Source organism: Macrotis lagotis, chromosome 6 (assembly GCF_037893015.1).
Source record: "Macrotis lagotis isolate mMagLag1 chromosome 6, bilby.v1.9.chrom.fasta, whole genome shotgun sequence".
NCBI classification, from domain to species: Eukaryota; Metazoa; Chordata; class Mammalia; order Peramelemorphia; family Peramelidae; genus Macrotis; species Macrotis lagotis.
This window is the reverse complement of record NC_133663.1, coordinates 193416991-193443822: the sequence shown is the minus strand read 5'-3', so window position 1 is coordinate 193443822 and position 26832 is coordinate 193416991. Positions and strand designations below refer to the sequence as shown.

The window sequence follows — 26832 nt, the reverse complement described above, 5'->3', positions numbered from 1 at the left end:
TAATGCTCTTAGCAGAGCACCCAGTAGTAGGTATTTAATAAATGTCTGATTGATTGATGTATTACTCTTTGATTGTTAAGTTGTTGATATTTAAAAGATTTGTTGATGGTTCTAACTTCCATAACCCCACAAAACCTAAAGCCTTTGGATTTTCTTAAGATAAAGCAAAACCCCTCTACCTCCTCCCATAAAAGCTGTATAAAAGCTGTGGAGTCTTAGTTGGGATCTTCCAGGTAGACAAGCTCAAGCTATAAAGCAGTTTTTTTTGCACTTTATCAATCTCAAAGATGTGGGATTGTATAATTATACATTTTATCTTTATCTGGTTCTTTACCTTTTCAGAACTATATAATTTTTTCTTTTTGGCATACTGTTCCAGTTGGATTTACAGGGTTGAAAATTTCTTTTATCCTTTGAAAATTCAAAACTTATTAAAAATAAAAATAAATTCAGTAAAACTTCAGCTATCTAGCATCTTTAGGGAATTAATGATTCTGAAAAAGTGTTGCTGTTTGGTAATTATTTTTTGGAAATCATTTTAAATATTCATTCTCTACCTTTTTTCAATTATTTGTACTGTGCTTTGCTGCAGCTATAGAATCAGATGTAAAGTGTTAATGCTGTAGGACAGTGATACAGTAGAGAGAGAGAGAATAGTGGTCTGAGACTCAGTCAGAAGATATAGCTGAGAAAGTATGAATTAGTTGGCTTCAAATCCTCTTTAAGATTCAGTTTCTTCAGATGCAAAGTGGGAATAGTAATGCTTCAATGTACCTACATCCTGGAGTTTTGAGGATCAAATAAGGTGATTGATGTGAGTAATAATTATTTATGTTATGTAGTGCTTTACGGTTTGCAAAATGCTTTTCTCAGTAGAACACTTAGTATTCCCATTTTATAGATGAGGGCACTAAGACTATGAGAAGCTAAATGACATGCCTGCCCATTGTTAGAGAAAAAATATATTTCTGACATTGTCAAGTTCTGTTATCAAGTCAGGTCCTCTGATAAAGCACTCATTTTCATTCATGCTTTATAATTATAAATTATAAATATTTTTTAAAAAAATATATTTTTCCAACTGCATCAAAGATAGTTTTGAACAATCATTTAATCATTTTTTTGATCAGGTTTTGAGTTTCATATTCCCCCCAACAGAAAGCAATATAATATAGGTTATATGTGTATAACTATGTTAAACATATATCCATTATGTTATGAAAGAAGTATCAACATCAGAATGGGGAAAATCATAATAAATAAAACAACTTTAAAAAATTGAGGATAGCAAGCTTTGGTCCACATTTAAACTCCATGTTCTTTCTCTGGATATGGATGATATTTTCCATCACAAGTCTTTTAGACTTGTCTTTGATTATTGTACTGTTGAAATAAACAAATCCATTATAGTTGGTCATCACATAATGCAGCTGTTAATGTGTACATTATTCTGGTTCTGCTCACTTCACTTAGCATCAGTTCATGCAAGTCTTTCCATTGCCATTACACTCTTGAGCTTTCAGTGTTCTTCCAAGCTGATCACCTTGTTTTCCTGCTAAGAAAACACTATAGTGGTTTCCCATTGCCTAGTTAATACAATACAAACTCCTAGGCCTGAAGTTCAAGGTCTACCACGGTCTGACCCTAAACTACCTTTCTTTCCTTATTTCATGCTCTTCTCTTTCCTAAAATCCTTCTAAAATGTATCAACTCTCATCTAAGTGGAGTTAATAACCATCCCTACTTCTAACAGGCCCTCTACCACCACACTCTCACATTCTTCAAAGTCTACCTCAGATTCCACTTCAGAAGTTTCATGCCCAATTAGAAGAAATTCTTCTCCCTTGGATATCTTCTTCCACTATGTTTGATCTTAATCATATACCTATACAATTAATCATATTTTTTAATATGTAGAAATAATGACAGTTCATGTCTTCTCTCTTCTGATTCAATGTTCCTTGTGGGTGGAGATTGACATTTTCTATTTTTAATCCCTAAATCAAAGATAGTTTTCAACAACCATATTTTGATCAGGTTTTGAGTTTCACATTTTTCTCCCTCCCTCTCTTCCCTTCCCCCTAGTTACTGTGTAACTAGTAGCCTATAACACAAGTAATAGGTCACTAGTGAATGTTTTTTGAATTTGCCCCTCAGAATAAAGAAATATTATACTAAATTTTTTTTGGTTTTTGTTTTTCTCTTCCTGTCATTGTCTATATCTTATCACTGCTATCATTTTTGCCATCACCTCCAGTATTTATCTCTTTCTTCCTTTTTTGCTCTTTTGTTTTCCTCTTTTTTCTGTTTCCTTGGACTTCTTGCACTTATTTATTGGTAGACCTTTTATGAATGATCACCAAATAGTTAGAATGCTCTTTTCTTTCCTTATTAGAAATAAATACATCAGAATTTATAGAGTATAATATTCTGGTCATGTTATTTGGTGATGCAGTATAGTCAGTGATGGGATTCAGCTGGTTTGCACTGATTTAGCTGAGTTGATACTTAATTTTATGTTGAGTTTGGCAAACCAGTTGTTAAAATGGCACCTGTAGGGGTGGCCAGGTGGTACAATGGATAGAGCACAGGCCCTGGAGTCAGGAGTACCTGAGTTCAAATCCGGCCTCAGACACTTAATAATTACCTAGCTGTGTGGCCTTGGGCAAGCCACTTAACCCCATTGCCTTACAAAAACCTAAAAAATAAATGAACAAATAAAAATAAAATAAAATGGCACCTGTAATCAAGGTTCTCTCTAAGGTAAGTGCCTGGACAGTGGCCCAATTTGGAAATTCCTGCCTCTCTTTTAATGTTCATCTGTGCAACAGCATTTTTTTCTAAGTGCATGTAGTAATGATCATTCCATCCATAGATGAAAAAAGTCAATGGTACTATGCTTGTAATATTTATTTATTCCTTTTTAAAAACTCATTATACCTTTGATGAAATTCCCTTGTTTTTTTTACTTCAGTAAACAAACATATAACATAAAGAGAAAAAGTACCAAATGATCAGGGAGTAACAAAGCTGTCATTTGTTTCCTCTTTGTGTTACACCCAAAATTCTTCCAAGATATTATGAGTGTGCAAGTGTTCCTTGAATGGCACACCAATAGGAAGCTGGAACACAATGAACCAATAGAAATATAGATTTCAAGGGTTATCTTATCACCCATTTTGGAAGCCTTGGAAGTAGAAGGGGGTAAAAAGAGTTAGAATAGGTAGAATGAGTTTTGGTTCTTCATATATTCCTACATTGACTACTATGATCATATAACTGCTTTTGTACTATAAGGATACATTTGCTTACTGTGAGAAATGGGAATAATCTAATTTTGTATAGTTGTTTTTATTTGAATATTAAATGCATCAAATATTAAACTACTTAAAACTATCCTTAGGGCAGAGAACCAGATGTTAATTTATTTGAATTCCACCATTGAAATGTAGAATATTTGAAAGAGCCCTGTATTCAATCAGGAGACCTGGGTTCAAGTCCCAATTGTGAAAATTGTTTAAATGGTTATACATAATTGTTGTTGATGGTTGTTTAAAGATTAGAGATATTGGGGGCGGGGGTGGCGGAGCCAAGATGGCAGCAGGAGACTAGGTTCTCTCTTCAAAGTATTTCAAAAACCTTAAAATTCTGACTCTAACTAGGACTAGAGGCAGAACCCACTGAAAAATCCAGGGAGGTAATTCTCCAGCCCAAGGTAACCTGAAAAATAGTGGAAAAACTCTGTTAGAGGGGTGGCCCTCCAGAGTGAGGAAACTTTAGCGTCTTGGGAAAAGCCCCAGAGCTCCTGGGAGGCATGGCTCTCAGCAGCAGAAGTAGTTTCCTGACCTGCACCCTGGGGAGTACCAGGCACAACTTGGGGGGATCAGCGGGGAGACCTCTGAAGCCCAGGCCCTCAGGGCAGTTGCGACAATCAGTGTGCCCAGATCCAGGAAAGGGAAGCAGGAGTCAGCAGTTAGGAGCCTCCAGGCAACTACACCCTGAGTGCTCAACCCACTGAAGGTAGGGGAGTAGAGAGAGACTTCCAAGATTTATGCTGTGTCCCTGGAACAGGACTCTGGGGCCCTGACCACATCCAGATCCTGGTCACAGTCTATCCTCCCCAGCCCCATAGTAGAGGGGTGCACCTGTGGTTATTCATAGACCACGAGAGCAATCAGAGCCTTACACACTGAGGTCCTTATGGGGGGGGTGTCCCAATAATACTCAAAAGCTCAGGAAGCACCCCAAAACCAGACACAGGCTAGGGAAATGAGTAAACAGAGAAAAAAGAGGAACTGGACCATTGACAAATACTTTGTGTATGATCCTAAGAAGAATCAAAATACTCAATCTGAATATGATGAAGTACAAGCTTCTGCATTTATAGACTCCAAGAAAAATGGAAGTTGGGCTCCAACTATGACAGAGCTCAGAAAAGATTTTGAAAGTCAAGTAAGGGAGATAGAAGAAAAATTGGGAAAAGAAATGAAAGAGATGCAGGAAAAAACATGAAAATGGAGTCAGCAGCTTAGTCAGAGATCCAAAAATAGGCTAAAGAAAATAACATGTTAAAAACCAGCTTAGGTCAAATGGATAAAACAGTTCAAAAAGTTATTGAGGAGAAAGAATGCTTTAAAAAGCAGAATTGGCCAGATGGAAAAGGATATAAGAAAGCTCTCTGAGGAAAACAAATCCTTCAGATGTATAAAGGAGCTAAAGGAAGCTGATGACTTTATGAGAAATCAAGACACAATACTTCAACACCAAAAGAATGAAGAATTAGAAGAAAATGTAAAGCATCTCATTGAAAAATACAACTGATCTGGAAAACAGATTCAGGAAAGATAATTTAAAAATTATTGGGATACCTGAAAGTCATGATCAGGAAAAGAGCCTTGACATCATTTTTAAAGAATTCTTACAGGAAAATTGCCCTGATATCCTAGAAGCAGAGGGCAAAATAGAAATTGAGAGAATTCACCCATCTCCCCTGGAAAGAGATTAAAAAAAAAAAACAACCCCCAGGAATAATATAGCCAAGTTCCAGAACTCCCAAGTCAAGCAGCCAGAAGGACACAATTCAAATATCATAGAGCTGCAGTCAGGATCACACAGGACTTAGGAGCCATTATGTTAAGGGCTCGTAGGGCTTGGAATATAATGTTCTGGAAGGCAAAAGAGTTTGGAATCAAAAATCAAGAACCAAGAATCAAATACCTAGCAAAACTGAACATCTTCCAGGGGAAAAGATGGCCTTTCAGTGAAACAAGGGAATTTCAAATGTTCTTGTTGAAATGACCAGAGCTGAACAGAAAGTTTTACCTTCAAATATAGGACTCAAGTGGAGCATAGAGAGTGGAGGAGAAGGGTAAATTATGAGGGACTTAATGATGATGAACTTTATGTATTCCTGCATAGAGAAATGATACTGATAATGCTCATGTGAGCCTCCTCATTTGGTAGAACAGGTAGGACCTTTTATAGATAAAGCACAGGAGAGAGCTGAATTTGAAGATATAAGGTATTGTAAAAATAGAGTCAATGGCCAAAAGGGAAATGTACTGGGAGTAAGAGAAAGGAGAGGTGGAATAGGGTAAAAGACATTTTTTTTTGCAATGATATGGAAAGGGGGAAGGTGAGGGGGAATAAGGGAAGCTTCACTCATCAGAAATGACTCAGAGAGGAAACAGCATACACACTCAATAGGGTATAGACATCTAGAGTAAGGAGAGAAGGGGGACAGTGGGAAGGGGGGGGATGTGGGTGATGGAGGAGGGTAGATCATGGGAGAAAATAGTCAGATATAATGCATTATCTTTTTTTACTTTGTCCAGGACCACGGGGCTGGGTGCTTGCTGGTTTTCTGGGGTGGTATGTCGGCTTGGGGGCTGTTGGTCACAGGGCCAGTACTTTTTCCACTGCACCATTCAGCTGCCCCATAGCACATTTTGGAAGGGGGACAGGGTGAAGGGAGAGAGAGAATATAGTATATGATAATAGGGAGGAATGGATGGAGGGAGTTAAAGTCAACGGCAGCAACTGTGGAAAAGTATGGAAGGGGCTTCTGTGATGGACTTATGGTGAAGAATGCAATCCACCCGAGACAGAGCTGATGCTATCAGAACACAGACTGAAACACATTTTTTTTCTCTTTCTTTTACTTTATTTCTCATGAGGTTCTATATTTTTGTGGGGGGAGGGGTATTATGTTTGCTCTCAAACAAGAATATTTTAGCAATGTATAAAGAAATGTGGAGTTTGAACAGAGACCAAAGACTATTGCCTTTAAAAACAAAAAGATTAGAGATGAGAAGTGTGACCTTTTATAGAGTTCAGAGTTGCTCTAAAACACTGAATATTTTATCATAAAACTGGATATGGTACTAATTGGGATTTAATAAATAAACATTTATGTCTTGATATGTTTTTCAAGGCAAGGACAAATTTTCAGGTTGAATATTGGAAGGTTAAATTTCAAAATTCTTTACAGAAAATTGACTTCAAGGAATTAAGAACTTATGTAACTCTTAAATTTTACCAAGATTTTTGTTTAGTTTTTCTGCACTTGACTGCCCCAAGTAACCCTAGGAGATAATCCAAGAAAGGCTTATCATCATATTGCCTTCATGTTGACAAACATTACCCTACTTGCATAGATGAAATGCAATTAAAAACTGCCAAAAAAATCTTAGTGCAATTTTAAGGTGCATTTTACTATTGAGGCCTAAAATTGCACAAAGACTTTTTGGACAACCTACATATGTTGCTTTAGGTATCTTGCATACAAAGTATTGGTTCCAAAATGTAGCAGTAAAATACAGAGCAAAATGGTAAACAAATAGCAGAATATGACGTTTTTAGGTATGAATTGTGCAAGTCCAAAAATGCACTCATAATTCTCTAGAACTTTATTTTGCTAAATCTCCATTTAAAATTAATTTAGTTTTATATTTCTTATCTAAGACTCATAGCCATCTTTCTTCCAAAGAATATGCATTCTTATATAGGTTGTTGCAGTTATAATAATTTAGGGTGTACTTGTGCAACACGGATCAGTGGGAAACAAGTAGATTTGTTCTATACAAAGGTGCTAGCCTTCTTCTCATTTAAGCCAAGAATAATGTGTTGATACTTTTAAAGAATCCTTAGTTTTACCTTTCTGTAGTAGATATTGGCTGATGGGTGCCCACTTTAAAAAGTTTAAATGTGACATATCCTGGGAAATACGAAATATAATGTATGATAATAATTAAAATAGTACACATTTTAACCTGATCCTTTCTCATTTTCTAGGAAGTATATGGAATGATTTTAGACCTGGAAAAACATTCAGATCACTTGAGAGCCAAAGATCTATTACCTCAAAAAAATAAACAGTAAGTTTCCTTCTTGAGGTAAAATGTATACTTTGTATTAAACTTGTGGTTTTTCCAAAATTTGAAAATTATACATTAAAGATTTATAATCATTTGAGTCCAAAATGTTTGGTGATTTTTATGTAGGAAAATTGCAATTATAATTTGATTCTGACTTTTTAGTACTTGAATCCTCGATATATTTGTATTTTATAGTTAAGGCTGGGGCTTCATAATACTTTATTTTAATATGTCCTTTTTTCTGTGACCATAATATACATTTTTAAAAGTCATGTGTGATGTAGAGATTGATAAGGCATGATTGACCAGCTTTCTAAGCTTTAATAGTTTTAAATCTGCCCCCTTTTTATTGATTTTTTTAGCATCCTCTTTAAAAATCTTATTTTTTTATTTATTTTGATCCTAAAACACATTTTTAAATTATAAGTCAAACAAAAATGAATTTTGTAAGAATTTAGGATAGTCTTTAATTGCAATTACATTACTTAGTTCCTTATTTGATTCTTATACAGTAAGATCATTAAAAGTATAAATATCTTTCTTAACATACATTGACAAAAATACTAAAATGCACCTTAAATAAATGTAAGTTGCCTGATAGTTAAATGAAGTCAAACTCCTTTATGGTATAAAGATGTTTGTTCTGAATCATGCATGCCTGTATGTGTGGTCCTTTGTGATATAACTCTAATTGCATGGTTGATTAAAATGAGAATATATGTGATATTTTAACAGAGACCTGATTGGCAGCAGATGGCTGATTAAGGAGGAACTAGAAGAAATGTTAGTGGAAAAACTGTCAGATCAAGATGTGAGTAATTAATCTTTTTAATTTAAGGGGACCTGTGTCATAAGAAAGCAGACACACACGGTATTTAGGAACCCAATAGAAATATTCCTCAGAGGCAGGTGCTCTTAAGAAAATGTTCATCTTTTTAAAATATTTAGTTTCTGCCTTGGGATACCTTGTGGTTAGGAAATTGGTGTGGGTTTTCTCCAGATACTCCCTTCTTTAGTACCCTTAACATCATCTAATACTTTTGTCAGTGCAGCAGGTAGAGTTATTCACATTTAAGCCTGTTACATTAACTAGTTTGTGCTGGCTAACAGTAAGTAATAAGGTATTATTGTATATAGTAGATAGGTTAAATGGATATGGTGGAAAAAACTTTGTGCTGTCTGTGTTCTCTACTACTATATTTTTTATTATTTCAATATTTATTACACTGTTAAATCTTTCCATGATTTTATATAGCTATAGGAAAACTTATATCCAATAGTTAATAGTTCGTGTTGTTTCCATATTCATATCTATCAGAAAGAATTCTACAATTCATAAACCAAGAGAGGGCTGGACATCAAGTTCTGTGGCTACAGATAAAGAAATGACATTATGAAAAAGTAGTATTAACACTTAGCCTTTACAACACACACAATATGTGTTATTATATTTTCATTTTAGATTGAATTTGATATCCTTATTTGATAAATTGAATAGAGAGGTTAAGCTAAACCCAGTGTTCCTTAACCAGTTCTGTTCTAGAACTCTTGGAGCTTGCTTTTTAAAAAAGGATCATTTCATTGTTAGTTGCATTTTTGTGCTACCTCACAATTTATTAATATTAATTTCAATTTTTAAGCATCCTAAGATACACCAGTGGGACTTCTGTACCTTGGGTGGGTGGGTGTGTGTGTGTGTGTGTGTGTGTGTGTGTGTGTGAGAGAGTGTGTGTGAGAGAGAGAGAGAGAGAGAGAGAGAGAGAGAGAGAGAGAGAAATTAAAATGTGGGATGGTCCAGCAACTATTTCATCCCTTGATCTCATTAGCAGAACTGAATAATCTCTGCAGATGTCCAGCATAGACAGAAAAGAAGGAAAGGATAAGGAAACAAATACTAAGAATTAGAATCATAGAAGAAGAAATAGAGATAAATCCAACCAGAAAAGGAATGAGATGTTGGTTATTGTAACACTCTTGGTTGTCTACCTTTGACATTATCAGCATTATTTCATATATATCACTAGAAATCATTCAGAGTTGTGACACTACAGAACATTGACTCTTGTGAAAATATTTTTGGTAATATTTTTTCCAGTATAAATTAGTGAAATTTTTTTTTAAGTTTGAAAATTTTTTGTGAGAATTCTTTGAACAACACATAGGGCAGAGTTACCAATATTTTACGGAGTTCAAATAATATTCATTTGATTTTGCATTAACACTTTAGATGTAAGATATTTTGATTTCCATTTTAAAGGGTTAATATCAAGTTGTTTACTTTCTAATCACATGTTCGAGAACTATTAAAAAAACTCACAGAGTAGCAGGGATAATTTATTTCAAGAGGTTGCCCTTTAAGTCAAGTATCTCTTGAATTTTTAAATAGTTTGATTGTTCAGTTTTAAAGGAAATCATAAACATTAAAGGAACACAGCTTGAACAGGCAAAGATATATTTGCCAAATGTATTATAAAATATAATTTAAGAGGTTCATTTTCATGAAATCAAACTATTTCCATTTCAATGTACATAACTTATTGGAAAAGACTAGCAAAGCTTTTCTTGATGCAATTCCAATAAAAAATTTCATTTAAGATCACTTATATGTTTTCTTTGAAAATTAATAGAAACAACATTCTAACATTACAAAGTAGTATTATAAAGACATTTTTTTCCCCCTTTGAATGGAAGACTTCATTGTTTGTTAAGGAAAGAGTTCAGTATTTTCAGGCCCCTAGAATAAGATGCATCTGTGTGCAGTTTTAAAAGCAGCATGTGGATGCAAAAGTGTCATCTTGTCACAATTCATCAAGAAAAGCAACATAGGAAAGATCAAGGATATAAAAATAGAAAATTTTAGCAAATGCAATTACACTTGCATCTTCTAATGAATTTTTATTGTCTACAGCATATGCGGTTCATTCAACTGCTCGAAAGGTTATTGACATTGCCATGTGGTAGCACTGAAGAAGAATACATACATAAGTTTCGCAGGAATATACCTGTTCAGTCTAAAAAAAAGCTGATTGAGCCTCTGCAGTATGATGATCAAGGAATGGCCTATAGCAACGGGGAAGGTAGTGACTATCTTTCAGTTTCAAGAAGATAACTTCTATTAGAAAAATAACTTTCATTTGTCATTCATCTCTGATGTTCATTTAACATTTCCCCAGTGCCTAAGATTGTGCTGGAAAATAAGGACACGTACCTATAATATTATATGAATCTGTTAATGTTATAAACACCTATTTTTCAGGAGAAAGAGCAAATAAAATATTTAAAATAAATCTTATACTGTAAAATAAATCTTATTTTCTGTACAATGATTATGCATAGTGAATGCACATGCCCACTGTATTGAAACTTACTTACTATGCATTTATAGTAAACTTATTAACTAGATGTTTTTTCTTCTTTATGTATGCAGACATTTGATACAAAGTAACCTACTACAGTTCATTAAACACTAGATAATGAAAACTACAGTACTTCTTTTGAGTCTTCTTTTAAACGTCATGTTTTCAACTTTATTCTAATAAAGTTTTCCATTTTCATGATGGTTCTCTGAAAGAGAACTAACTAAACACAATTTTACTTTAATATAATTTTAATATTATAAAGAAAAATCTCTTAATTTTTTGTGAACTGTGAAATACATCTAAAAAAAGTGTTCAGAAAACATGATGAAAACTATAACTCCCTAGATAATTTAGAAAACTTTTAGTTTAATATGTCTTCTTCTGGTTGAATTTTAATGAGAGGATTCAGCAGTGTGTATTACTTTTAGAAAAATAGGTCCTTGTACTTTTTAAATAGTCCAAAGTAAATTTAAGACTCCACTAAAATGAACTTTCTATCTTTAAGGCAAAAGAAAAACTGCAAAAGCAAAAGTAGTAGTTTATGAACATGGAAGTGGAAGGATAAAAGTGAATGGAATAGATTATTTGCTTTACTTTCCAGTAATACAGGACAGGTAGGTTCTAATTTTGGCTTGCTTTTTAATTTGAAGCTCCTTTCATCACTTTCAGAATAAGTTTTCATCTTGTGCTTCTGAGTTGTTGGGATTTTGGGGTTTTTTTTTTTTGTTTTTTGTGTTAAGAAAGATGAGTTCATTGAGGGAGATTTTCCCAGGTGTCGTTAACATTTTTATATATTTAGCTATCTAAAATTATTCATAAAGTATTATTAAAATGTAAGTATTCCTAGAAGCTATAAATTTCATTTTCTTACACTGAACCCAATATCCACAAAAAATGTATTCCTACCTCCTTAGTTCCAGAGAAACTTTGACTATTTTAACTTGGCAGCAGTGAATTTCTTACCACTTATTTCATTGGAAATTTTTTTTTGATTCCCTCAAATGTTAGAAAATATAGAAGGCTTTTCTTATTCATTGTGGAAAATTAATTATTTGTTGAGCTAGTAAAAACATTGCCTTGTAGTGGCCTGGGATGTTAGCAAAATCTTATGCAATAATTAATATCATTTTTCTGTGGCCATTATATATAGGAAAGATAAAAGGATATTTCTTTGCTTGAGACACATTACAGTTCTTTTAGATTTAGAGTTAGGAAAACCTGAGTTTGATTTCCTCATTCTGATTCCTACTAGTTTTATGATGGATATTGACATGATACTAAACCCCTTGAACCTGTTTTCTCATCAGTAAAATGGAGGAATAATTAATACCCATGGTCCCTGCCTCACAAGGTTGATGTGTAAAGATTAAATGCTCATAATGCAAACACTAGAGCACTATATAAATTCAAGAAGTATTTTATTGATGTCATCATTACTAATCTTGGACAAATTCTTTTTGAGCAAATCACTATAGATTACGGACCTTTTCTTCAACTACTTAATATTTTTTCATTAGCTGCCTTTCTAAACTTCTGCTTTCATAAGACATTCAAGGGAAAGTGAGGTTATTCACTAGAATAGAAGTTCTTATGGATTGATCCCATATGTCCTAACCCTTTGTCTCATCTGTTTTTTAAAGCATCTTGGTCTGTACAGTCAAATGAGAATGCCAAGCATCTGTTCCCAATGCTTTTAATCCTCTATAAATTTCTCAGCAGGACTTAAGTTCAATAAAGATTTCATTATTTTTTTTCCATGTGAAAAACCATGACCTACCCTAAATTCCATTGAAAATAAATGTTTGATTGGAAATATGTTTTTCAGCAATTCTTTTCTTAGGTTGCTTCTTTACAGGTTAAATGTCAAGCATCAGATTTTATATTTTGTGAAATAAGTTGCTTTTTTATCAGCCATTGCAGAGCTTTTATAGATTGTTGCCAAAGGCCATTCAAGGCTATTTTTTTAATGTGTTCAGAGGTGAGAGCCAAATTTTCATAGAATGTCTAAGCATCATACAGTATGATTTGTCTCTTGACTACCATTTAGCAACTGACTAGATTATGCAAGGTAGCTGGGTGGCACAGTGGATAGATCACTGGCCTTGGAGTCAGGAAGACAGGAGTTCATATCCAGCTCAGACACTTAAACCACTTACTGGCTTGTGTGACCTTGGGCAAGTCACTTAACTCTGATTGCCTCGCATCCATCTCAGTTGTCCTGATTCAAATCTAACCCACATGACTGGAGGAGAAAATAAGGCAGCTAGGTGGCACAGTGAATAGAGCACTGGCCCTAGGGTCAGGAGGACCTGAGTTCAAATATGACCTCAGACACATAATAATTACCCAGCTGTATGACCTTGGGCAAATCAGTTAATCCCACTGCCTTGCAAAAACCTTTAAAAAAAAAAAAGTAAAGCTGGCAACTTAGTACAGCACCCCCTGAATTATGTTTTCAGTGGGGTGTTTTTTAAAAAATTAATTTTTTAAAAATTCTGAACTTAGATGCAGCTGACTTTAAATTAAATGCACACATTTTCATTTACATAACTGAATACAAAAGAGATTGCAAATGAAATCATAAATCTTCCTTTATTGATGCTTTTCAAAAAAGTAATAAATTGAACAAATTACTTAAAAAGCTATCCTTCTCTCTTGAATTTACCTTTCTCTTCTGTTCATTTAAAAAATATTCCATTGACTTGCTTTTTGTCAGTTCGGAAGGCAGTATCCTTTTCCTCTCCATCTCATTCTCTCACTAGAGTAATGAGAATTGACCCTCTTTGCCAATAAACAAGAAATAATTCTTAGTAACTCATTGCTTATAACTGTGCTTCCATTGTTATCGATTATAATTGAAGTGAGGTATTCCTAATTTTATTGTAGTCATTTTGTATTTCACAAGTATGTATAAATTACATAGATATTTAATTCCTAAAATTTAGTCTTCTTTCAAATAATTTTTTTTCACTCCTAGACAGTTAAGAATGAGCAGAAACTATTACTTAGGTTAGTATATCTTTTGAAATAAAATTATAAATAAGAATAAGAGGCAGCAGAGAACCACAGTTGTAGAGTTTAAAGAGATCTTAAAGGCCTATTGTCCAATCCCCTCATTTTACAGATTTGGAAACTAAGGACCTGAGAGATCTCAAAGTCACCCAGTCCTAGGCCTCCATTCTAAAACCAGTGTTTAAAATTGTTCTGGAAATCTCATTAGACTTGGATTCAGTCAAGAACTAGGTTCATATAATGCCTCTTTGAACCTTATTTATCTATAAAATGGGAATAATACTTGTAGTACCTATCTCATTAAGTTGTGGTAAGATCCATGAGGTACTGTTGATAGAGCCAATGTGGGTTTGTGGATAGTGAGCCAGCCACAAAATCAGGAGGACTTGGGTTCAAGTCTTATCTCTGATATGTCTTGACTATGTGACCTTGGATAAGTTATTTAACCCTTCAGAGTGCTAGACAATGCTATAAAATGGACCTTCCTTACCTGGGAATTTCCTGTCCCAATGTACAGTGCTATATAAATGTGAGCTATTAATATCGATAATCATAATAATAATTCATTTGTGTTCAAGCTCATTAACTTGAATTTTTTTTAGCTAGGAAAAGGCAAAATCAAAGTAATATAGAAAAGGCTAGTGAATGTCTAAATCAGCAGTGTGATCTGGAGACCAACTAGGGAATTCCCTAAATCTTTTCAGGGAGTCTATGCAATGAAAATTTTAACAATAATAAGATATTTTAATTTCTAATATGGTAAATATAAATAAATATAACTTACATAAACAAAAGCTATTGGGGGGAATCCCCAATTTTTAAGACAGTAAAGAGATCCTGTGGCCAAAAGTATGAGAACTGCTAATCTAAGCCATCCAGAACAAATAGTTCCTGAAGAACCCAAGAACAGAAATTCCACAATTCTATTTCAGTGTTCTAATATTTTTATAAGAAATTTTTATGCCTGTTTACATGTTCTTGCAGGTTTATAGTAAGTCATTATGTGACATTCACTTTCTGACTGTTTTTATAACCTGTCACAATGTTTAGCTCTTCCATTTTACCTAAAAATTCATCCTAAAATTTTTGTTGGAGAGGAAAAGAGCAACCTTTTTTGCCATGGTTGCCTCCCAGAATTCTGCCATAATGGCCCAGGGCCCAACATTTCTAGAATTTGTTCTTGTATGTCCTTTGTGTTATTCTACCAGTATTCTGCATATGACCCCCGCTTAGGTGTCCTTCTGTCATCTATCTAGTAACTAGTAACCATGGTTGTTTAATAATAAACATTACTTCAGTTCTGGAAAGTTAGACTAATAGAGGGAGGATCATAGCTAACCTGTAGCAATTAGGTGTGATAATTATTCCTTGCAAATAAAAATGTTAAGTGGATTTCGAAACAGAAAAAAAAGTCAAAAGTATCATGTTTGTTGTGGGATGATGATAATAAGTTTTATGAATGCAGGGGGCATGTCTTGTCGAAGTTATTACCTCTTCTTGACCCATGCCACAATGCTTTTTACATAAGTGTTTAATGAATGTATATTCTTTTATTTTTTTTGTCTGATTTAGACAAATATTATTTGGAATGGCATGGAATAACTCAGAACAAAAGATAATGCTACCAAAATGGCTATAGGTGCTTCATTTTACAAAATTTATTAATTGTTTAGACTACAGATAAAGGGGCAACTAGGTGGCGAAGTGGATAGAGCACTGGCCCTAGAGTCAGGAGGACCTGAAATGGACCTCAGACACTTAATAATTACCTAGCTGTGTGACCTTGAGCAAGTCACTTAACCCCATTGCCTTGCCAAAAAAAAAAAAGATTCTTCCTAGACTAAAGATAAAATGAGATCTAATATATAAGAAAGTTGAGTGTCATAGTAATTGTGCAAATAATGGCTGAGAGATCCCAAAGTCACCCTGTCCTAAGGCCTCCATTCTAAAACCAGCATTTAAAATTGTTCTGGAAATCTCATTAGACTTGCATTCAGTCAAGAACTAGGTTCATTTATTGCCTCTTTGAACCTTGTTTATCTATAAAATGGGAATATTAATACTTATAGTACCCATCTCATTATAGAAACAAGATGATGGTTTCACAGCCCAAAATATTATATAGTCAGAGCGTAAATATGATCATATAATTTAAAGTAACTATAGTAAATTTATTAATCATTTAAAAAATAAGGCTTTATAGATTCTCTTTAATTCTACAAAATTCTTGTGGGATAATAAAGAAGCAAGTTTTAGTTTATATTAATAAGCACAGAAAAGTCAGGTGATATGCCAGTACTTAGAAAGCTCAAGAATAGAGCTTTAGTTGCATGCTGTTATTCTGTATATCATACCACATTTCTTCCTGTCATGTTAGCAATTTTATATCCCTCTTTTATGAGTTAAAGAATGGACATTAGAAGAAGATACAGTATTGACGTGCATTTATTTTGTGCCTATACTAACCTGTACATATTTTCTTATTTTTATATGTGTGTGTATACATATATGTGTATATATGTGTGTATGTATGTATGTATGTATTGACAGAGAACAACTGATGTTCCCATTCCATTTCCTTGACCGACTTGGAAAGCATGACATGGACTGCACAGTCTCAGGTGGAGGGAGATCTGCACAAGCTGGAGCAATTCGTTTAGCTACTGCAAATGCATTATGTAGTTTTGTCACTGAAAATGAAGTAGAATGGATGAGACAAGGTATGAATTTAAGAAGGCATATTTTCACAGTAATATTAGTTTGCCTGATTATTCTAATAATTGTGATTAATAAAAAAATATTATATTTAAATATTTGACTTTACTGACAGCAACTTTCATACTTCAAAGTTACATAATTTTTGGTCTTGAATTCTGCCATAGTAAATTTCAATTGGTAGGAAATTCACTTTGGCATTTTAAAAATGTTCCTTTGCCCAAAGGTTTTGGAAATATATTTTGACCTTGAGAAATGCTCATTTACCCTGTGTGTCAAGCAAGTATCTCAGCTATTTGTGAGACAATTACCTGTTTTCCATATTATTATTGTAAAAGTTTCTGTTGATTAATTATATTATTTTCATTTTTCTTTTAAAAATTAGCAATCATTTTCATTTTACTATTACATGACAGCTGGAATTTAATTTCTTCCCCGTCTTCTGTATATTGCTTGAAATTTGATTACCAGGGTTATTATAAATCTAGGAATTCTTGTACATTGTGAAAAATACACAATATTGGACAACCTCATTTATTGAGATCTTTCAGGTTTATGGTACACATATCTTTGAAAATGATTTATCAAACAAATGATTATGTTAACCTATTTAATTTTTTATAAGTATTTTAGAATCTCCATTTGTTATACAAATCAATGTATTAACTATATGCATTCATTAAAACAACAGAATATAAGTTCTTGGACATTTTTTTGTTCATCAATTGACTTTGTTTCTTATCAGATAAGTACTTAATCACAAGAGTTGAACATAGTAGGCACTATGTAGATTCTTATTCCTTTCCCCTTATCAAATATTCTTATTTTTTTTTTTATCAGATCTGTAATTTCATTTGGGAACTCACTATGAGGAAATTCCCTTTGTTAGTATAGATCAGCTTGACATTGTTTTAGAGTTGCCTGAAACACAGAGAAAGTAAGTCATTAATGAGAGAGTGGAGATGATGGAGAGGACTATCTAGTAGAAAGAGGAGATGAAACTTGTGGAAGCCTTTTCAAGGACAAGTGCTACCTCTTCAGAGACGGTATTGGAAATGAAATCAGACAGAGGAGATAAGAAGGAGCTCTTGGTGAATGACCTCAGTTTTTTTCAGTGAAATATGAGGCAAAGTTCTCAGCCAGGAGGGTAAAAGGGGCCTTGAGAGATTTGAGGAGTGATGAAAATATTTAGACAATCCTGTAAAGTGAATGATATAATGAATCAATTAGGGAAGGATAAAAGGATGACCTGGCCACCTTTCTGGCTATTCTACTAGCAGTTAGGGGCCAATTGAGATTATGTACCATTAATTTGTAGTAGTTTACTAAGCTCAGTATTACTATTTTCTAAAGTTTTGTTCTATCTCTAATATTTTATTTTCTCCTCAAGGATATGATTTCTCTCCCAACACATTCAATTTCAATCAATGTATAGCATAGAAACAATGTAAAGATTATCAGACTGCCTTCTGTGGGGGGATGGAGGGAGGGATAAGAGGGTGGGGAAAAATTGTAAAATTCAAAACCTTACAAAAAATGATAGAAACTACTATTGTATATAATCAGAAAACTAATAAAATATTTTTTTTTAAAAAGTAGGTTTAAGATGAAACAAACTTTGTTACCTATGGAGGAGGCATTCCAGAAAGCAATGGAAGAAGTAGACAGTGATAGGGAAGAGCAGAAGGCAAGGAGGAGGATGAGTTGTGGAGAATAGGAATAAGAGAGTGGTCCATGGAGACAGAAAATTGGAATTGAACTATCAGTTGGTTTCAACAAGTCACTGAGCTAGGGAGAGTGTGGCTGAGTGAGGTTAAGGATTCAGTTAACTTGTTACCACTATGGGTTTAGCCTTAGGATAGAGCCATCCTGGGATGGGGGTTAACAATATGTTGCTAGAATAGGGGTGAGGGGAAGGTGGACAGTGCAATCATTGCATTGTTGTAGGCTTAACTTTTACCCTGAGCCACTGTGCCAGAAACGAAGACTTGCACCAGGCCTTCACTGCCTCTTTTCAAAAATTCTGATTCAGACTCTACTTAAGATAGCAAAGTGGTAGGGATAGAACAGCCCAACTCTCTCACAGTTAATCCAGCAAAGAAGAAAAAAAGACCATCAGACTGAGTAATGAACAAGAAATCCAAGAAGTAACTGTAGTGAATGCATTCTTCTAGCCCAGGTCCACATAAAGATGTAGCCAGAAGCCTGTAGTCACTAGAGAAGTCATCAGGCCAGAATAGCCTGACCCAGGAGCTTAATTCAATGAGACTTGCCAGCTCAGAGACTAGAGACTTGTGAGAGTCACCTAGAGATTGCTCTCCAGCATTGCTCTCCCACATCACTGAGTCTCAGGGACCTTTTGGGCTTAGACCAGGAGAACAACGAGTTGTTCTCTGAATAACATTTCCCCCTACATAAATCACCAGCCAGAACTACTCCTAAGGTCCTTGATGAACACAAGTATACATCAATTCACAAATGAATAAAATATCAATATTTCTATCAAAAATGCAACCTGCCCTTGTTATCAAGCCTGAGTTCAGAAAGTAAGACAGGGAAGGTTAGAAGGAAATTCAGAAAAAACAAAAGTAAGACAATTTTGAAAGTAGAATGTTGAATTATTACATGCATTTATGTACTAAGGTTTGAAGTTTCACATTCTGAAAGAAAAAAACTAGCCAATTTAAAAAATTAGAATCTATTGACTGTGTGTAGTATAGCTGCATTTATCTAACTGATAATCTAATCAAGAATTTCATATTAATTTTCCATTTTAATAAATTTAAATGATCCCTGAAAAGTAGAATTCAAAAATATTTTTAAAGTCTGATATCAAAGGAAAATATATACATGTTACCATAATCTGTAAGAAATTTTTCAAATGTAAATAAAATTTGTGTGTGTGTGTGTGTGTGTGTGTGTGTGTGTGTGTGTGTACACAGCCCCTTGGTATATTGTTTACTACTTTAAATTGTTCTTAGATAGCAAACCTTTTTTTTTTAACCTTCTTTCTGGAGGTCAAACCATCACCAATGGTTTGCTAGATGTATCCACCTGGGTATCTTAATAGTTATCTCAAGCTTATGTCCAAAACTGAATTCATTGTGCTTCTAGTCATCCAGTTTCACAACTGCAGAATTAGCCTTGGCTCTTCACTCATTCTCATCCCACATATCCAATCTGTTACCCAAGCATTGTCAATTCTGCCTTCCTATCATCTCTCATATGCATGTACTTCTCTTCACTCATGTGGCCACCACCTTAGTTTGGGCTTTCATCACCTCTTTTCTGGATGTCTCTTCCCTTACCAATTTATCCTCCATGTATGTCAAAATAGTTTTTCTAAAGAATGGGGTATGATGCTCTCCCACTTGGAAAACTATAGTCTGGGATAAAATAGCAAATATCAGTTTGGCATTGAAGACTTATCACCATTCCATTCTACCCTACTTTTCTAGTCTTTTTTCACATTACTCCCTTTCATGCCTTTTTTACATATTAAAAATATATGTGTGTGTGTGTTTGTGTGTGTGTGTGTGTGTGTGTGTACACACACACACACACATCAAGGTACCCTGCTAAGCATCTCCCCAGTTTAACCCTTAAAGTTGCTGCACATAAAAGAATTGGAAATTCCCCATCAATTGGGAATGACTGAACAAGTTGTGATATATAATTGTAATAAAACACTCATAGTATAAGAAATGATGGTGGATTGATTTATGTAAAAACCTGAAAAGACATGAAAGTAAAGTGAACAGAACCAGGAAAATATTGTACATAGAAACAACAATATAGTATAATGATCAGCTGTTAATGATGCAGCTATTCTCAGCAATACAATGATCCAAGACAGTTCCAAGGAACCTGTGATGAAAAATATTGTCCATGTCCAGAGAAAGAAATGATGGAGTCTGAATGAATGCAGATCAAATCATACTATTTTCACTTTTTTAATGTCTTTTTTTTTGGTCTGTCTTTTTTCACATGATTAATATAAAAATGTTTTGCATGATTATACATACATAATCTATATCAAATTGCTCTTTTAGAGAAGATAAAGGTGAAGGGAGAAAATTTGGAACTCAAAATTTTTAAAAAGTGGATGTTGGGACAGCTAGGTGGCACAGTGGATAAACACTGGCCCTGGAGTCAGGAGGACCTGAATTCAAATATCACCTCAGACACTTAATAATTTACCTGTGTGACCTTTGTCAATTCACTCAACCCCATTTCCTTGAAAAAGCCAAAAAACTGAATGTTAAAATTTATATGTAATTAAGGAAAAAAGATTATTTAAAAAGTTGTTGCACATATTCCACACCTGTTAATTTTTCTGAGTTAAATCAAAAAATCTGAATTTGTTTCCATTATCTTTCTCTCCAATACTTTTAAATTGCATATCATTCACCTTATTTACTATTTAGGCAAAATATAAATCCCATGATTCATTGATTTTCATCTTGTGTTACAGCTGGTCTACTGACTCCTGATCCTCGTGTCAGAGAACGGAAGAAACCAGGCCAAGAGGGAGCCCGCAGGAAATTCACCTGGAAGAAACGCTAAATCTTATTCAGAGAAAAGAATTGACTCTGTTGGGCAGCACTTTTAGAAATTTTTTGATCTGTGTAGTTTATTTTCAAACTATCATGTTAGTATATTTGAAAATTAAAAACAACAACAAACATACACACACACACACACACACACACACACACACACACACACACACACTCCAGTCTGTTTTTCTTTATTTTTAAAATCCTCTTGAAAGATTGTTTTAGAAACATATTTTATAGAATATTAGAACTGAAGAGAATTTTACAAAATATTTAATCCAACTCCCTCATTTTGCAAATGAGAAATTGAAACTAAAAAAATTTTTTTTCATTACTTGATCACTTCTTCCTACCTTCCCCTCAAAAAGAGAATTCATTGCCTATTGGAAAATTTGAGTAGTAATCATCTCCCATTTACAAGGCACTATAGTCTTCAGATGCAGTCTGACTTTACAAAATCTTTCCAAAGAGCTTACATCCTACCAAACATAGGCTTGGAGGAGGACTTTTGGAGAAGCCTCTAACTACAATGTTTAAAAAACTTTCCTTTTATAGAATAAATGAATGAAAAGCATTTAATAAGCACTTCCTATGTGCCAAGCACTGCACCTTAAGTGCTGGATGCAGATGCAATAGAAGCATCATCTTGGACTTCAAGGAGCTTAGATCTAAAAGAAGAGGTCACACAGAGAGAAGAATCCATTAGCATGCCCTTTCAGATCCTGTGATAGTGGGGACTGGATAATGGAAAGATGGAAGGGAGGGAATGATAAGGATTATGGTCCCAGGGTGTACAGACATGGGAGCAGTAGAGTAGAAAAAGGCCCAGGGGGCAGATAAGGCCATGCAGTCCTGAGAGGAGTAGGCGAGGAATAGTACTGGAGTAGGACCTGCATTCAGATTCTGACTTTTCCATTTACCATCTATATAACCTTGGGCAAGTCCCTTAATTTCCCTAATTCTGTTTCCTCATTTGTAATAAACAAAAGTGTTGAACTTGAGATTCCTTCTAGCTCTTAATCTATAATTTTAAAAATAAAATGCCAGTACACTAAAAAGATGTTCATTTTTTCCTGTAAATAGGCCAAAAGCATAGTTCTGTCCATGCTATGTCCAGTTTTGTTACACATACTCTTCATTCACATACTGTGGCCCAAAACCAAACTATCTACCTTTATTACTCTTTCTCAGAGCTAGCACTCTGTATCCCATTTCCCTGACTTCCAGGCTAGGGATTAACTCTTACTTCACTTTGAGATTGAAAAGTTCTTAAAGAAAGGGACTTTTTTATTTTTATCTTCTCATTTCTAATTCCTCACTCATAGTAGGTGCTTAATAAATGCTGTTGATTGAATGAATTGAAATACTTGTTGACAGAAATTTGTGCTGCTTTCTGTGAAGAATACCAAAATAACTAAGATACATGGCTCCTGTACTAAAAGAGTTTACATTAAAACTATTGGATATTGGAAAAAGTCTGAAATCTTCAGATGGATGTTAATGTTATTAAATGTAATGATATTAATTGTTCTCAAAATATGCACATAAACAGCATTATCTCTGTTCAGAAACTTTCACCAGTTTCCTAATGTTGACTGCATGTGACAAAGCCATTAGGTGGCACTCTTGTAGCTCACACACATCTTTACAGTTTCAGTATGTTAACTGCTATGCAAATATTGAGTATATGCAATCACAATAAAGAAAAACTATGACCAAGCTCTCTTTTGGGGTAACACATAATATGTGCCAAAGAAATTGTGGACTTCTAAGCAAAGAAATTTTTAAAAACCCTGAAGATTGTGAAGCAAAGGGAACTGACATTTAGAAAAATCAAGTGAGTTATGTGCAAACCTGCAAGTGAAATAAAATCTTTTTATGAAAGCAATCTAGCAGTGTTACTAATTTAGTCTTTTTTGTGGAATCCTCTCCAGAAAAGGTTTTACACTGTGAACTGCATCAACTCATGTCAAATAAGAAAAATGTATAGAGATTTTCCAATAGTTCCATCTAATTTTCTTTGACACTTTCTTTTCCTGAGTGTGCTATCATTATTTCATGAGACAAAGTATCCCTTAAAAGTTTTTTACAATACCAACCTAGATTTCATTTTTTTCTAACTGCAAAATATCCTTTGAGGTAAGAAGACGCATTTTGCCATATGTAATATTAGGTAATTTCCTGTGTGAAGTTAGTATTAATATTCCAAATAAATTTTACTGTACTAAAATTATTAAGCATTGGCATCAATTGGGGAATGGTTGATCAGTCTGGTATGTGGAGGTGAGTGATAATTAAACATTTATTAAACACCTGTGAGTCAACCACTGTACTACATGATGGGAGATACAAAAAAGAAGACGGTTTCTTTCCTCAAGAATTGCTGGTGTTTTGTAAGAAATTAGGATAACAGTTTCAGAGAAATCTAGAGAGACTGGTATGAACTGACATAGAATGACTAGAACTGGGAGAACAATTTGTAAAGTTAACAGTATTTTAGAGATAAATAGCTTTGAAAGAATTAGAAACTCTGATCAGTGTAATGACCAATCACAATTCCAAAGAACTAATGAGACATGCTGATAATTGTTTTGCTTGACTCTGTATGTCTGTAATAGGTTTTATTTTTTTCTTTGATCCTTAGTTGGTAGGAATAGGGAGAGAATGGAAAAAGAAGGGACCAATTTTTGCTAATTGAAAAACTTAATTTTTAAAAATTAAATACAGGATGTATAGCATGCTTGAGAATCTATCTACAGAGAGCCATAGAAACTATATGAATAATTCTTCAAAGTACTCTATAAAAATACAGACCTATATTAATCAATACTAAAATATTATTAATTGCATATAAGTAAGCTGAGACAATATAATAAAAATGACTAATACCTAATTAGTTTATTAGTGTTAAGCCCATCAAACTACTTAAGCATTGTGATACCAACTTTAAGAAGAAAATAACATAATAGCCTAGTGTTCTGATAAACCCAAAGACTTCAACTATTGGACTATGAACTCACTATTTGAGGAAAACTGCAAGGAAAACTAGAAAGCGGTCCAACAAAAAATGCATACCAATATCTTTCCAAATCAGTGCATGAATTAAGCATTAAGGGTGATTGACATCACATACAAATTTGGGTAACAGAGATTTATCTTTCAAAACTATTGATAGGGTAACAGTTCATGACCAATCAAGTGATAAGAAGGATCACAAGAGAGATAATGGGCAATTTTGAATGTACAAAATAAGTTTTTGCACAAATAAAACCAACAGTCAAAATCAGCAGGGAAGTTTGTAATAAAAGGGGCAGTTTCCTGATGATATCTTAGATCAAAGCTATATAAGGTAATGATTTAAATTTATAACAAGAACCATTCCCCAAATGAAAAATGGGCAAAAGTTATGAATAGTTTTCTAAGGAAGAACTCCAAGCTATCTATAATATATGGGATTATAACCAATAATTTTAAAACATCAAATTAAGGAAACTTTGAGATTCTACCTTGCATCCATGAAACTGGCAAAGCTGACTCCAAAAAAAGGGAAATGACAAATGTTGGAGAGTAATCTTTTCTCCATACTTTTTCTTCTTGGTGGAACTATGAATTGATACAACCATTCAAGAAAACTGCTAGAATAGTACCTTAAAGATATCAAAGAAAGGAAAGAAGCCCATATCCTTTATATGAATAAAATGAAATACCATTGCTATAAGAAATTAATGACAATAGTTTCAGAGAAATACTATAAAGACAAACAATTTTGAAAGTTGGTTCCAGAGAACTGATGCTGAAAGCATTCTGCTGACAGAAAAGTAATGGTCTTACTTTTTTTTTCTTTTTGAAGTAATGGTCTTACAATGAGGAATGAGATTTTTTTCTGAATGTGGCTAATGTGGGAATTTATATTACTTGACTGTGCATATTTGTTGCATATGCATTGTTGCATATTCTCTTCAATACTTCTGCTTCCACTCCTTGCAGGAGACAGAAAATAGGTTTTTATTAATTAAAATGTATTTACATATTGACTTTAGCCTCCAATTTATTCAAGTTCCTATAGATTTAGATTAAAATTTTACTAGAGATAGTCTGTACAAATGTTCTTTTTAGTTTGATATACTCAAAGTAATTTACTTTATCTTTTATGATTTTTTTTCTGTTTCACATGTGGTTCAAAATTCTTCCCTCAATCCATAATTGTGAAAAATCATTCCTTCTAAACTATCATGATCTGCAGATGGAATAATTTTGACTTCTCTTAGCTGATATATGTTTCTTTAGTTACTTTATCCTAGCTTACTACTTTCGCTAATTTCATGGTAATAGAGTAAATAATCATGGAGACAGAATCTTAACCCTCAAATTTATTTGAGAAAGTTTACAGTATTTGTCCACTCAAAGCAATACTGTTTTTCTTGTTTTAAATTAATCCTTTTGATCATATCAAGGAAAAATTTCTTTATTCTATGCTTTTTTTTAGAACATTTAATATAAAGTTGCTTTATTTTGTTGATTCTTTACACACTTATTAATATATGATTTGTGTTGTTTTATTATTGTATTGTTTTCCTAATGTTGAATTTCCTGGAATTTCTGGTAAAAATAAATGTTTTTAATATGCCACAGTTGGCATCTTTGCTAATATTTTATTTAATATTTTTGTATTACAGTTGATGATACAATGATTTTTTTTCCCTCTGACTGCATGCTCTCTCTTTTTCTGAGGAAAGCTCTTATAGCCAAGGAGTCATTGGTTTTTTAGATATTTGATAGAATTCCATCTTGATCAGGGATTTTTAAAAATCTTCTTGGTGGCATCAATTTTTTTTTAGTTTTTTTTTTTTTGGCATCAATTTTCCTCTAAGGATTGCATTAGCTGCCCTCCATAAATTTTGTTGTTTCTTAACCTACTATTCTTTAATGTTTATTGAGTTTTTATCCTTCACATTTTCTTTATTACTTACATTTGTTTTTACCAGATTACAGTCTTTAAGTAACATTTAGCATTTTTGCCTTTCTGTATTAATCAGATCTTTTGCCGTGTGCATGATTAATTTCAATCAAAGTATGATCCTAGGAAAAATAGGTCTAATCTTTAAGATTTCCATTCAGTAATTCAGGGTCTGCCATAGCCAATCTTTATAACATTTATTCAGATTCTCCTTTGTTTCTGTTTTGGATTTATCTTAAATATAAAAAAGTTTTTTGAAATGTTCAACTGTTATTGACATACTGACATACTATCTAGAACTTCCTGTAACTTAGTTAGCTTTTCCTTTAAGCATTTAGATGCAACTTTGCTGCAACTATCTTTAATACAGGTTTTTTTCATTAATTTTCTAGTATCAAATTGCAATTTTCCTATAAGTCCCCTCATAATCTTGTCTTTAGTCTTGTCTTATCTGATATTATGATTATCACTCCTTTAAAAAAATTTCAGATAAGATCCAATAAATGATATTCTCAGTCTTCATTTTAATTCTGTATAAATTTTTAAATGGTTTCTCATATTTAGAAGTTTGTTAGGTTTTACTTTCTAATCCATTCTGCTTTCCTCAATTTTATAACCTAATTCGTTCTGTTCATGTTTTTAGCTGTTAAAGTTTGTTTTTCCTTCCAGCAAATACTGTTGGCTTTTTCTTTTTCTTTTTCTTTTTTTAAAAGGAAAGATCTAAGAAGTTACTCACTTACCAGCTTTAACTTTCTTTTCTCTCTACCCCTCCTCCTTATGATATTTTATTCCTAACTATAGAATCTTCTTTTAGGCTTCAAGTAAATACATTTCTTCATAAAGGACAATAGTAA

The 26832-nt window shown here is 33.5% G+C and overlaps 1 protein-coding gene across 1 annotated transcript in view; it reads left to right on the top strand.

Moving 5' to 3' along the window:
* MRPS9 (mitochondrial ribosomal protein S9) overlaps nt 1-24715 on the top strand; it is a 93388-nt gene extending 68673 nt beyond the window's left edge. The window contains exons 6-11 of the mRNA XM_074192202.1: nt 7294-7376; nt 8112-8187; nt 10285-10453; nt 11241-11349; nt 16298-16467; nt 20937-24715. Of these exons, the coding sequence (XP_074048303.1) occupies nt 7294-7376; nt 8112-8187; nt 10285-10453; nt 11241-11349; nt 16298-16467; nt 20937-21028 (699 nt within the window). The 3' untranslated portion in view covers nt 21029-24715. The remainder of the gene's footprint in view (nt 1-7293; nt 7377-8111; nt 8188-10284; nt 10454-11240; nt 11350-16297; nt 16468-20936) is intronic.
* The last annotated feature ends 2117 nt before the right edge of the window (nt 24716-26832 follow it).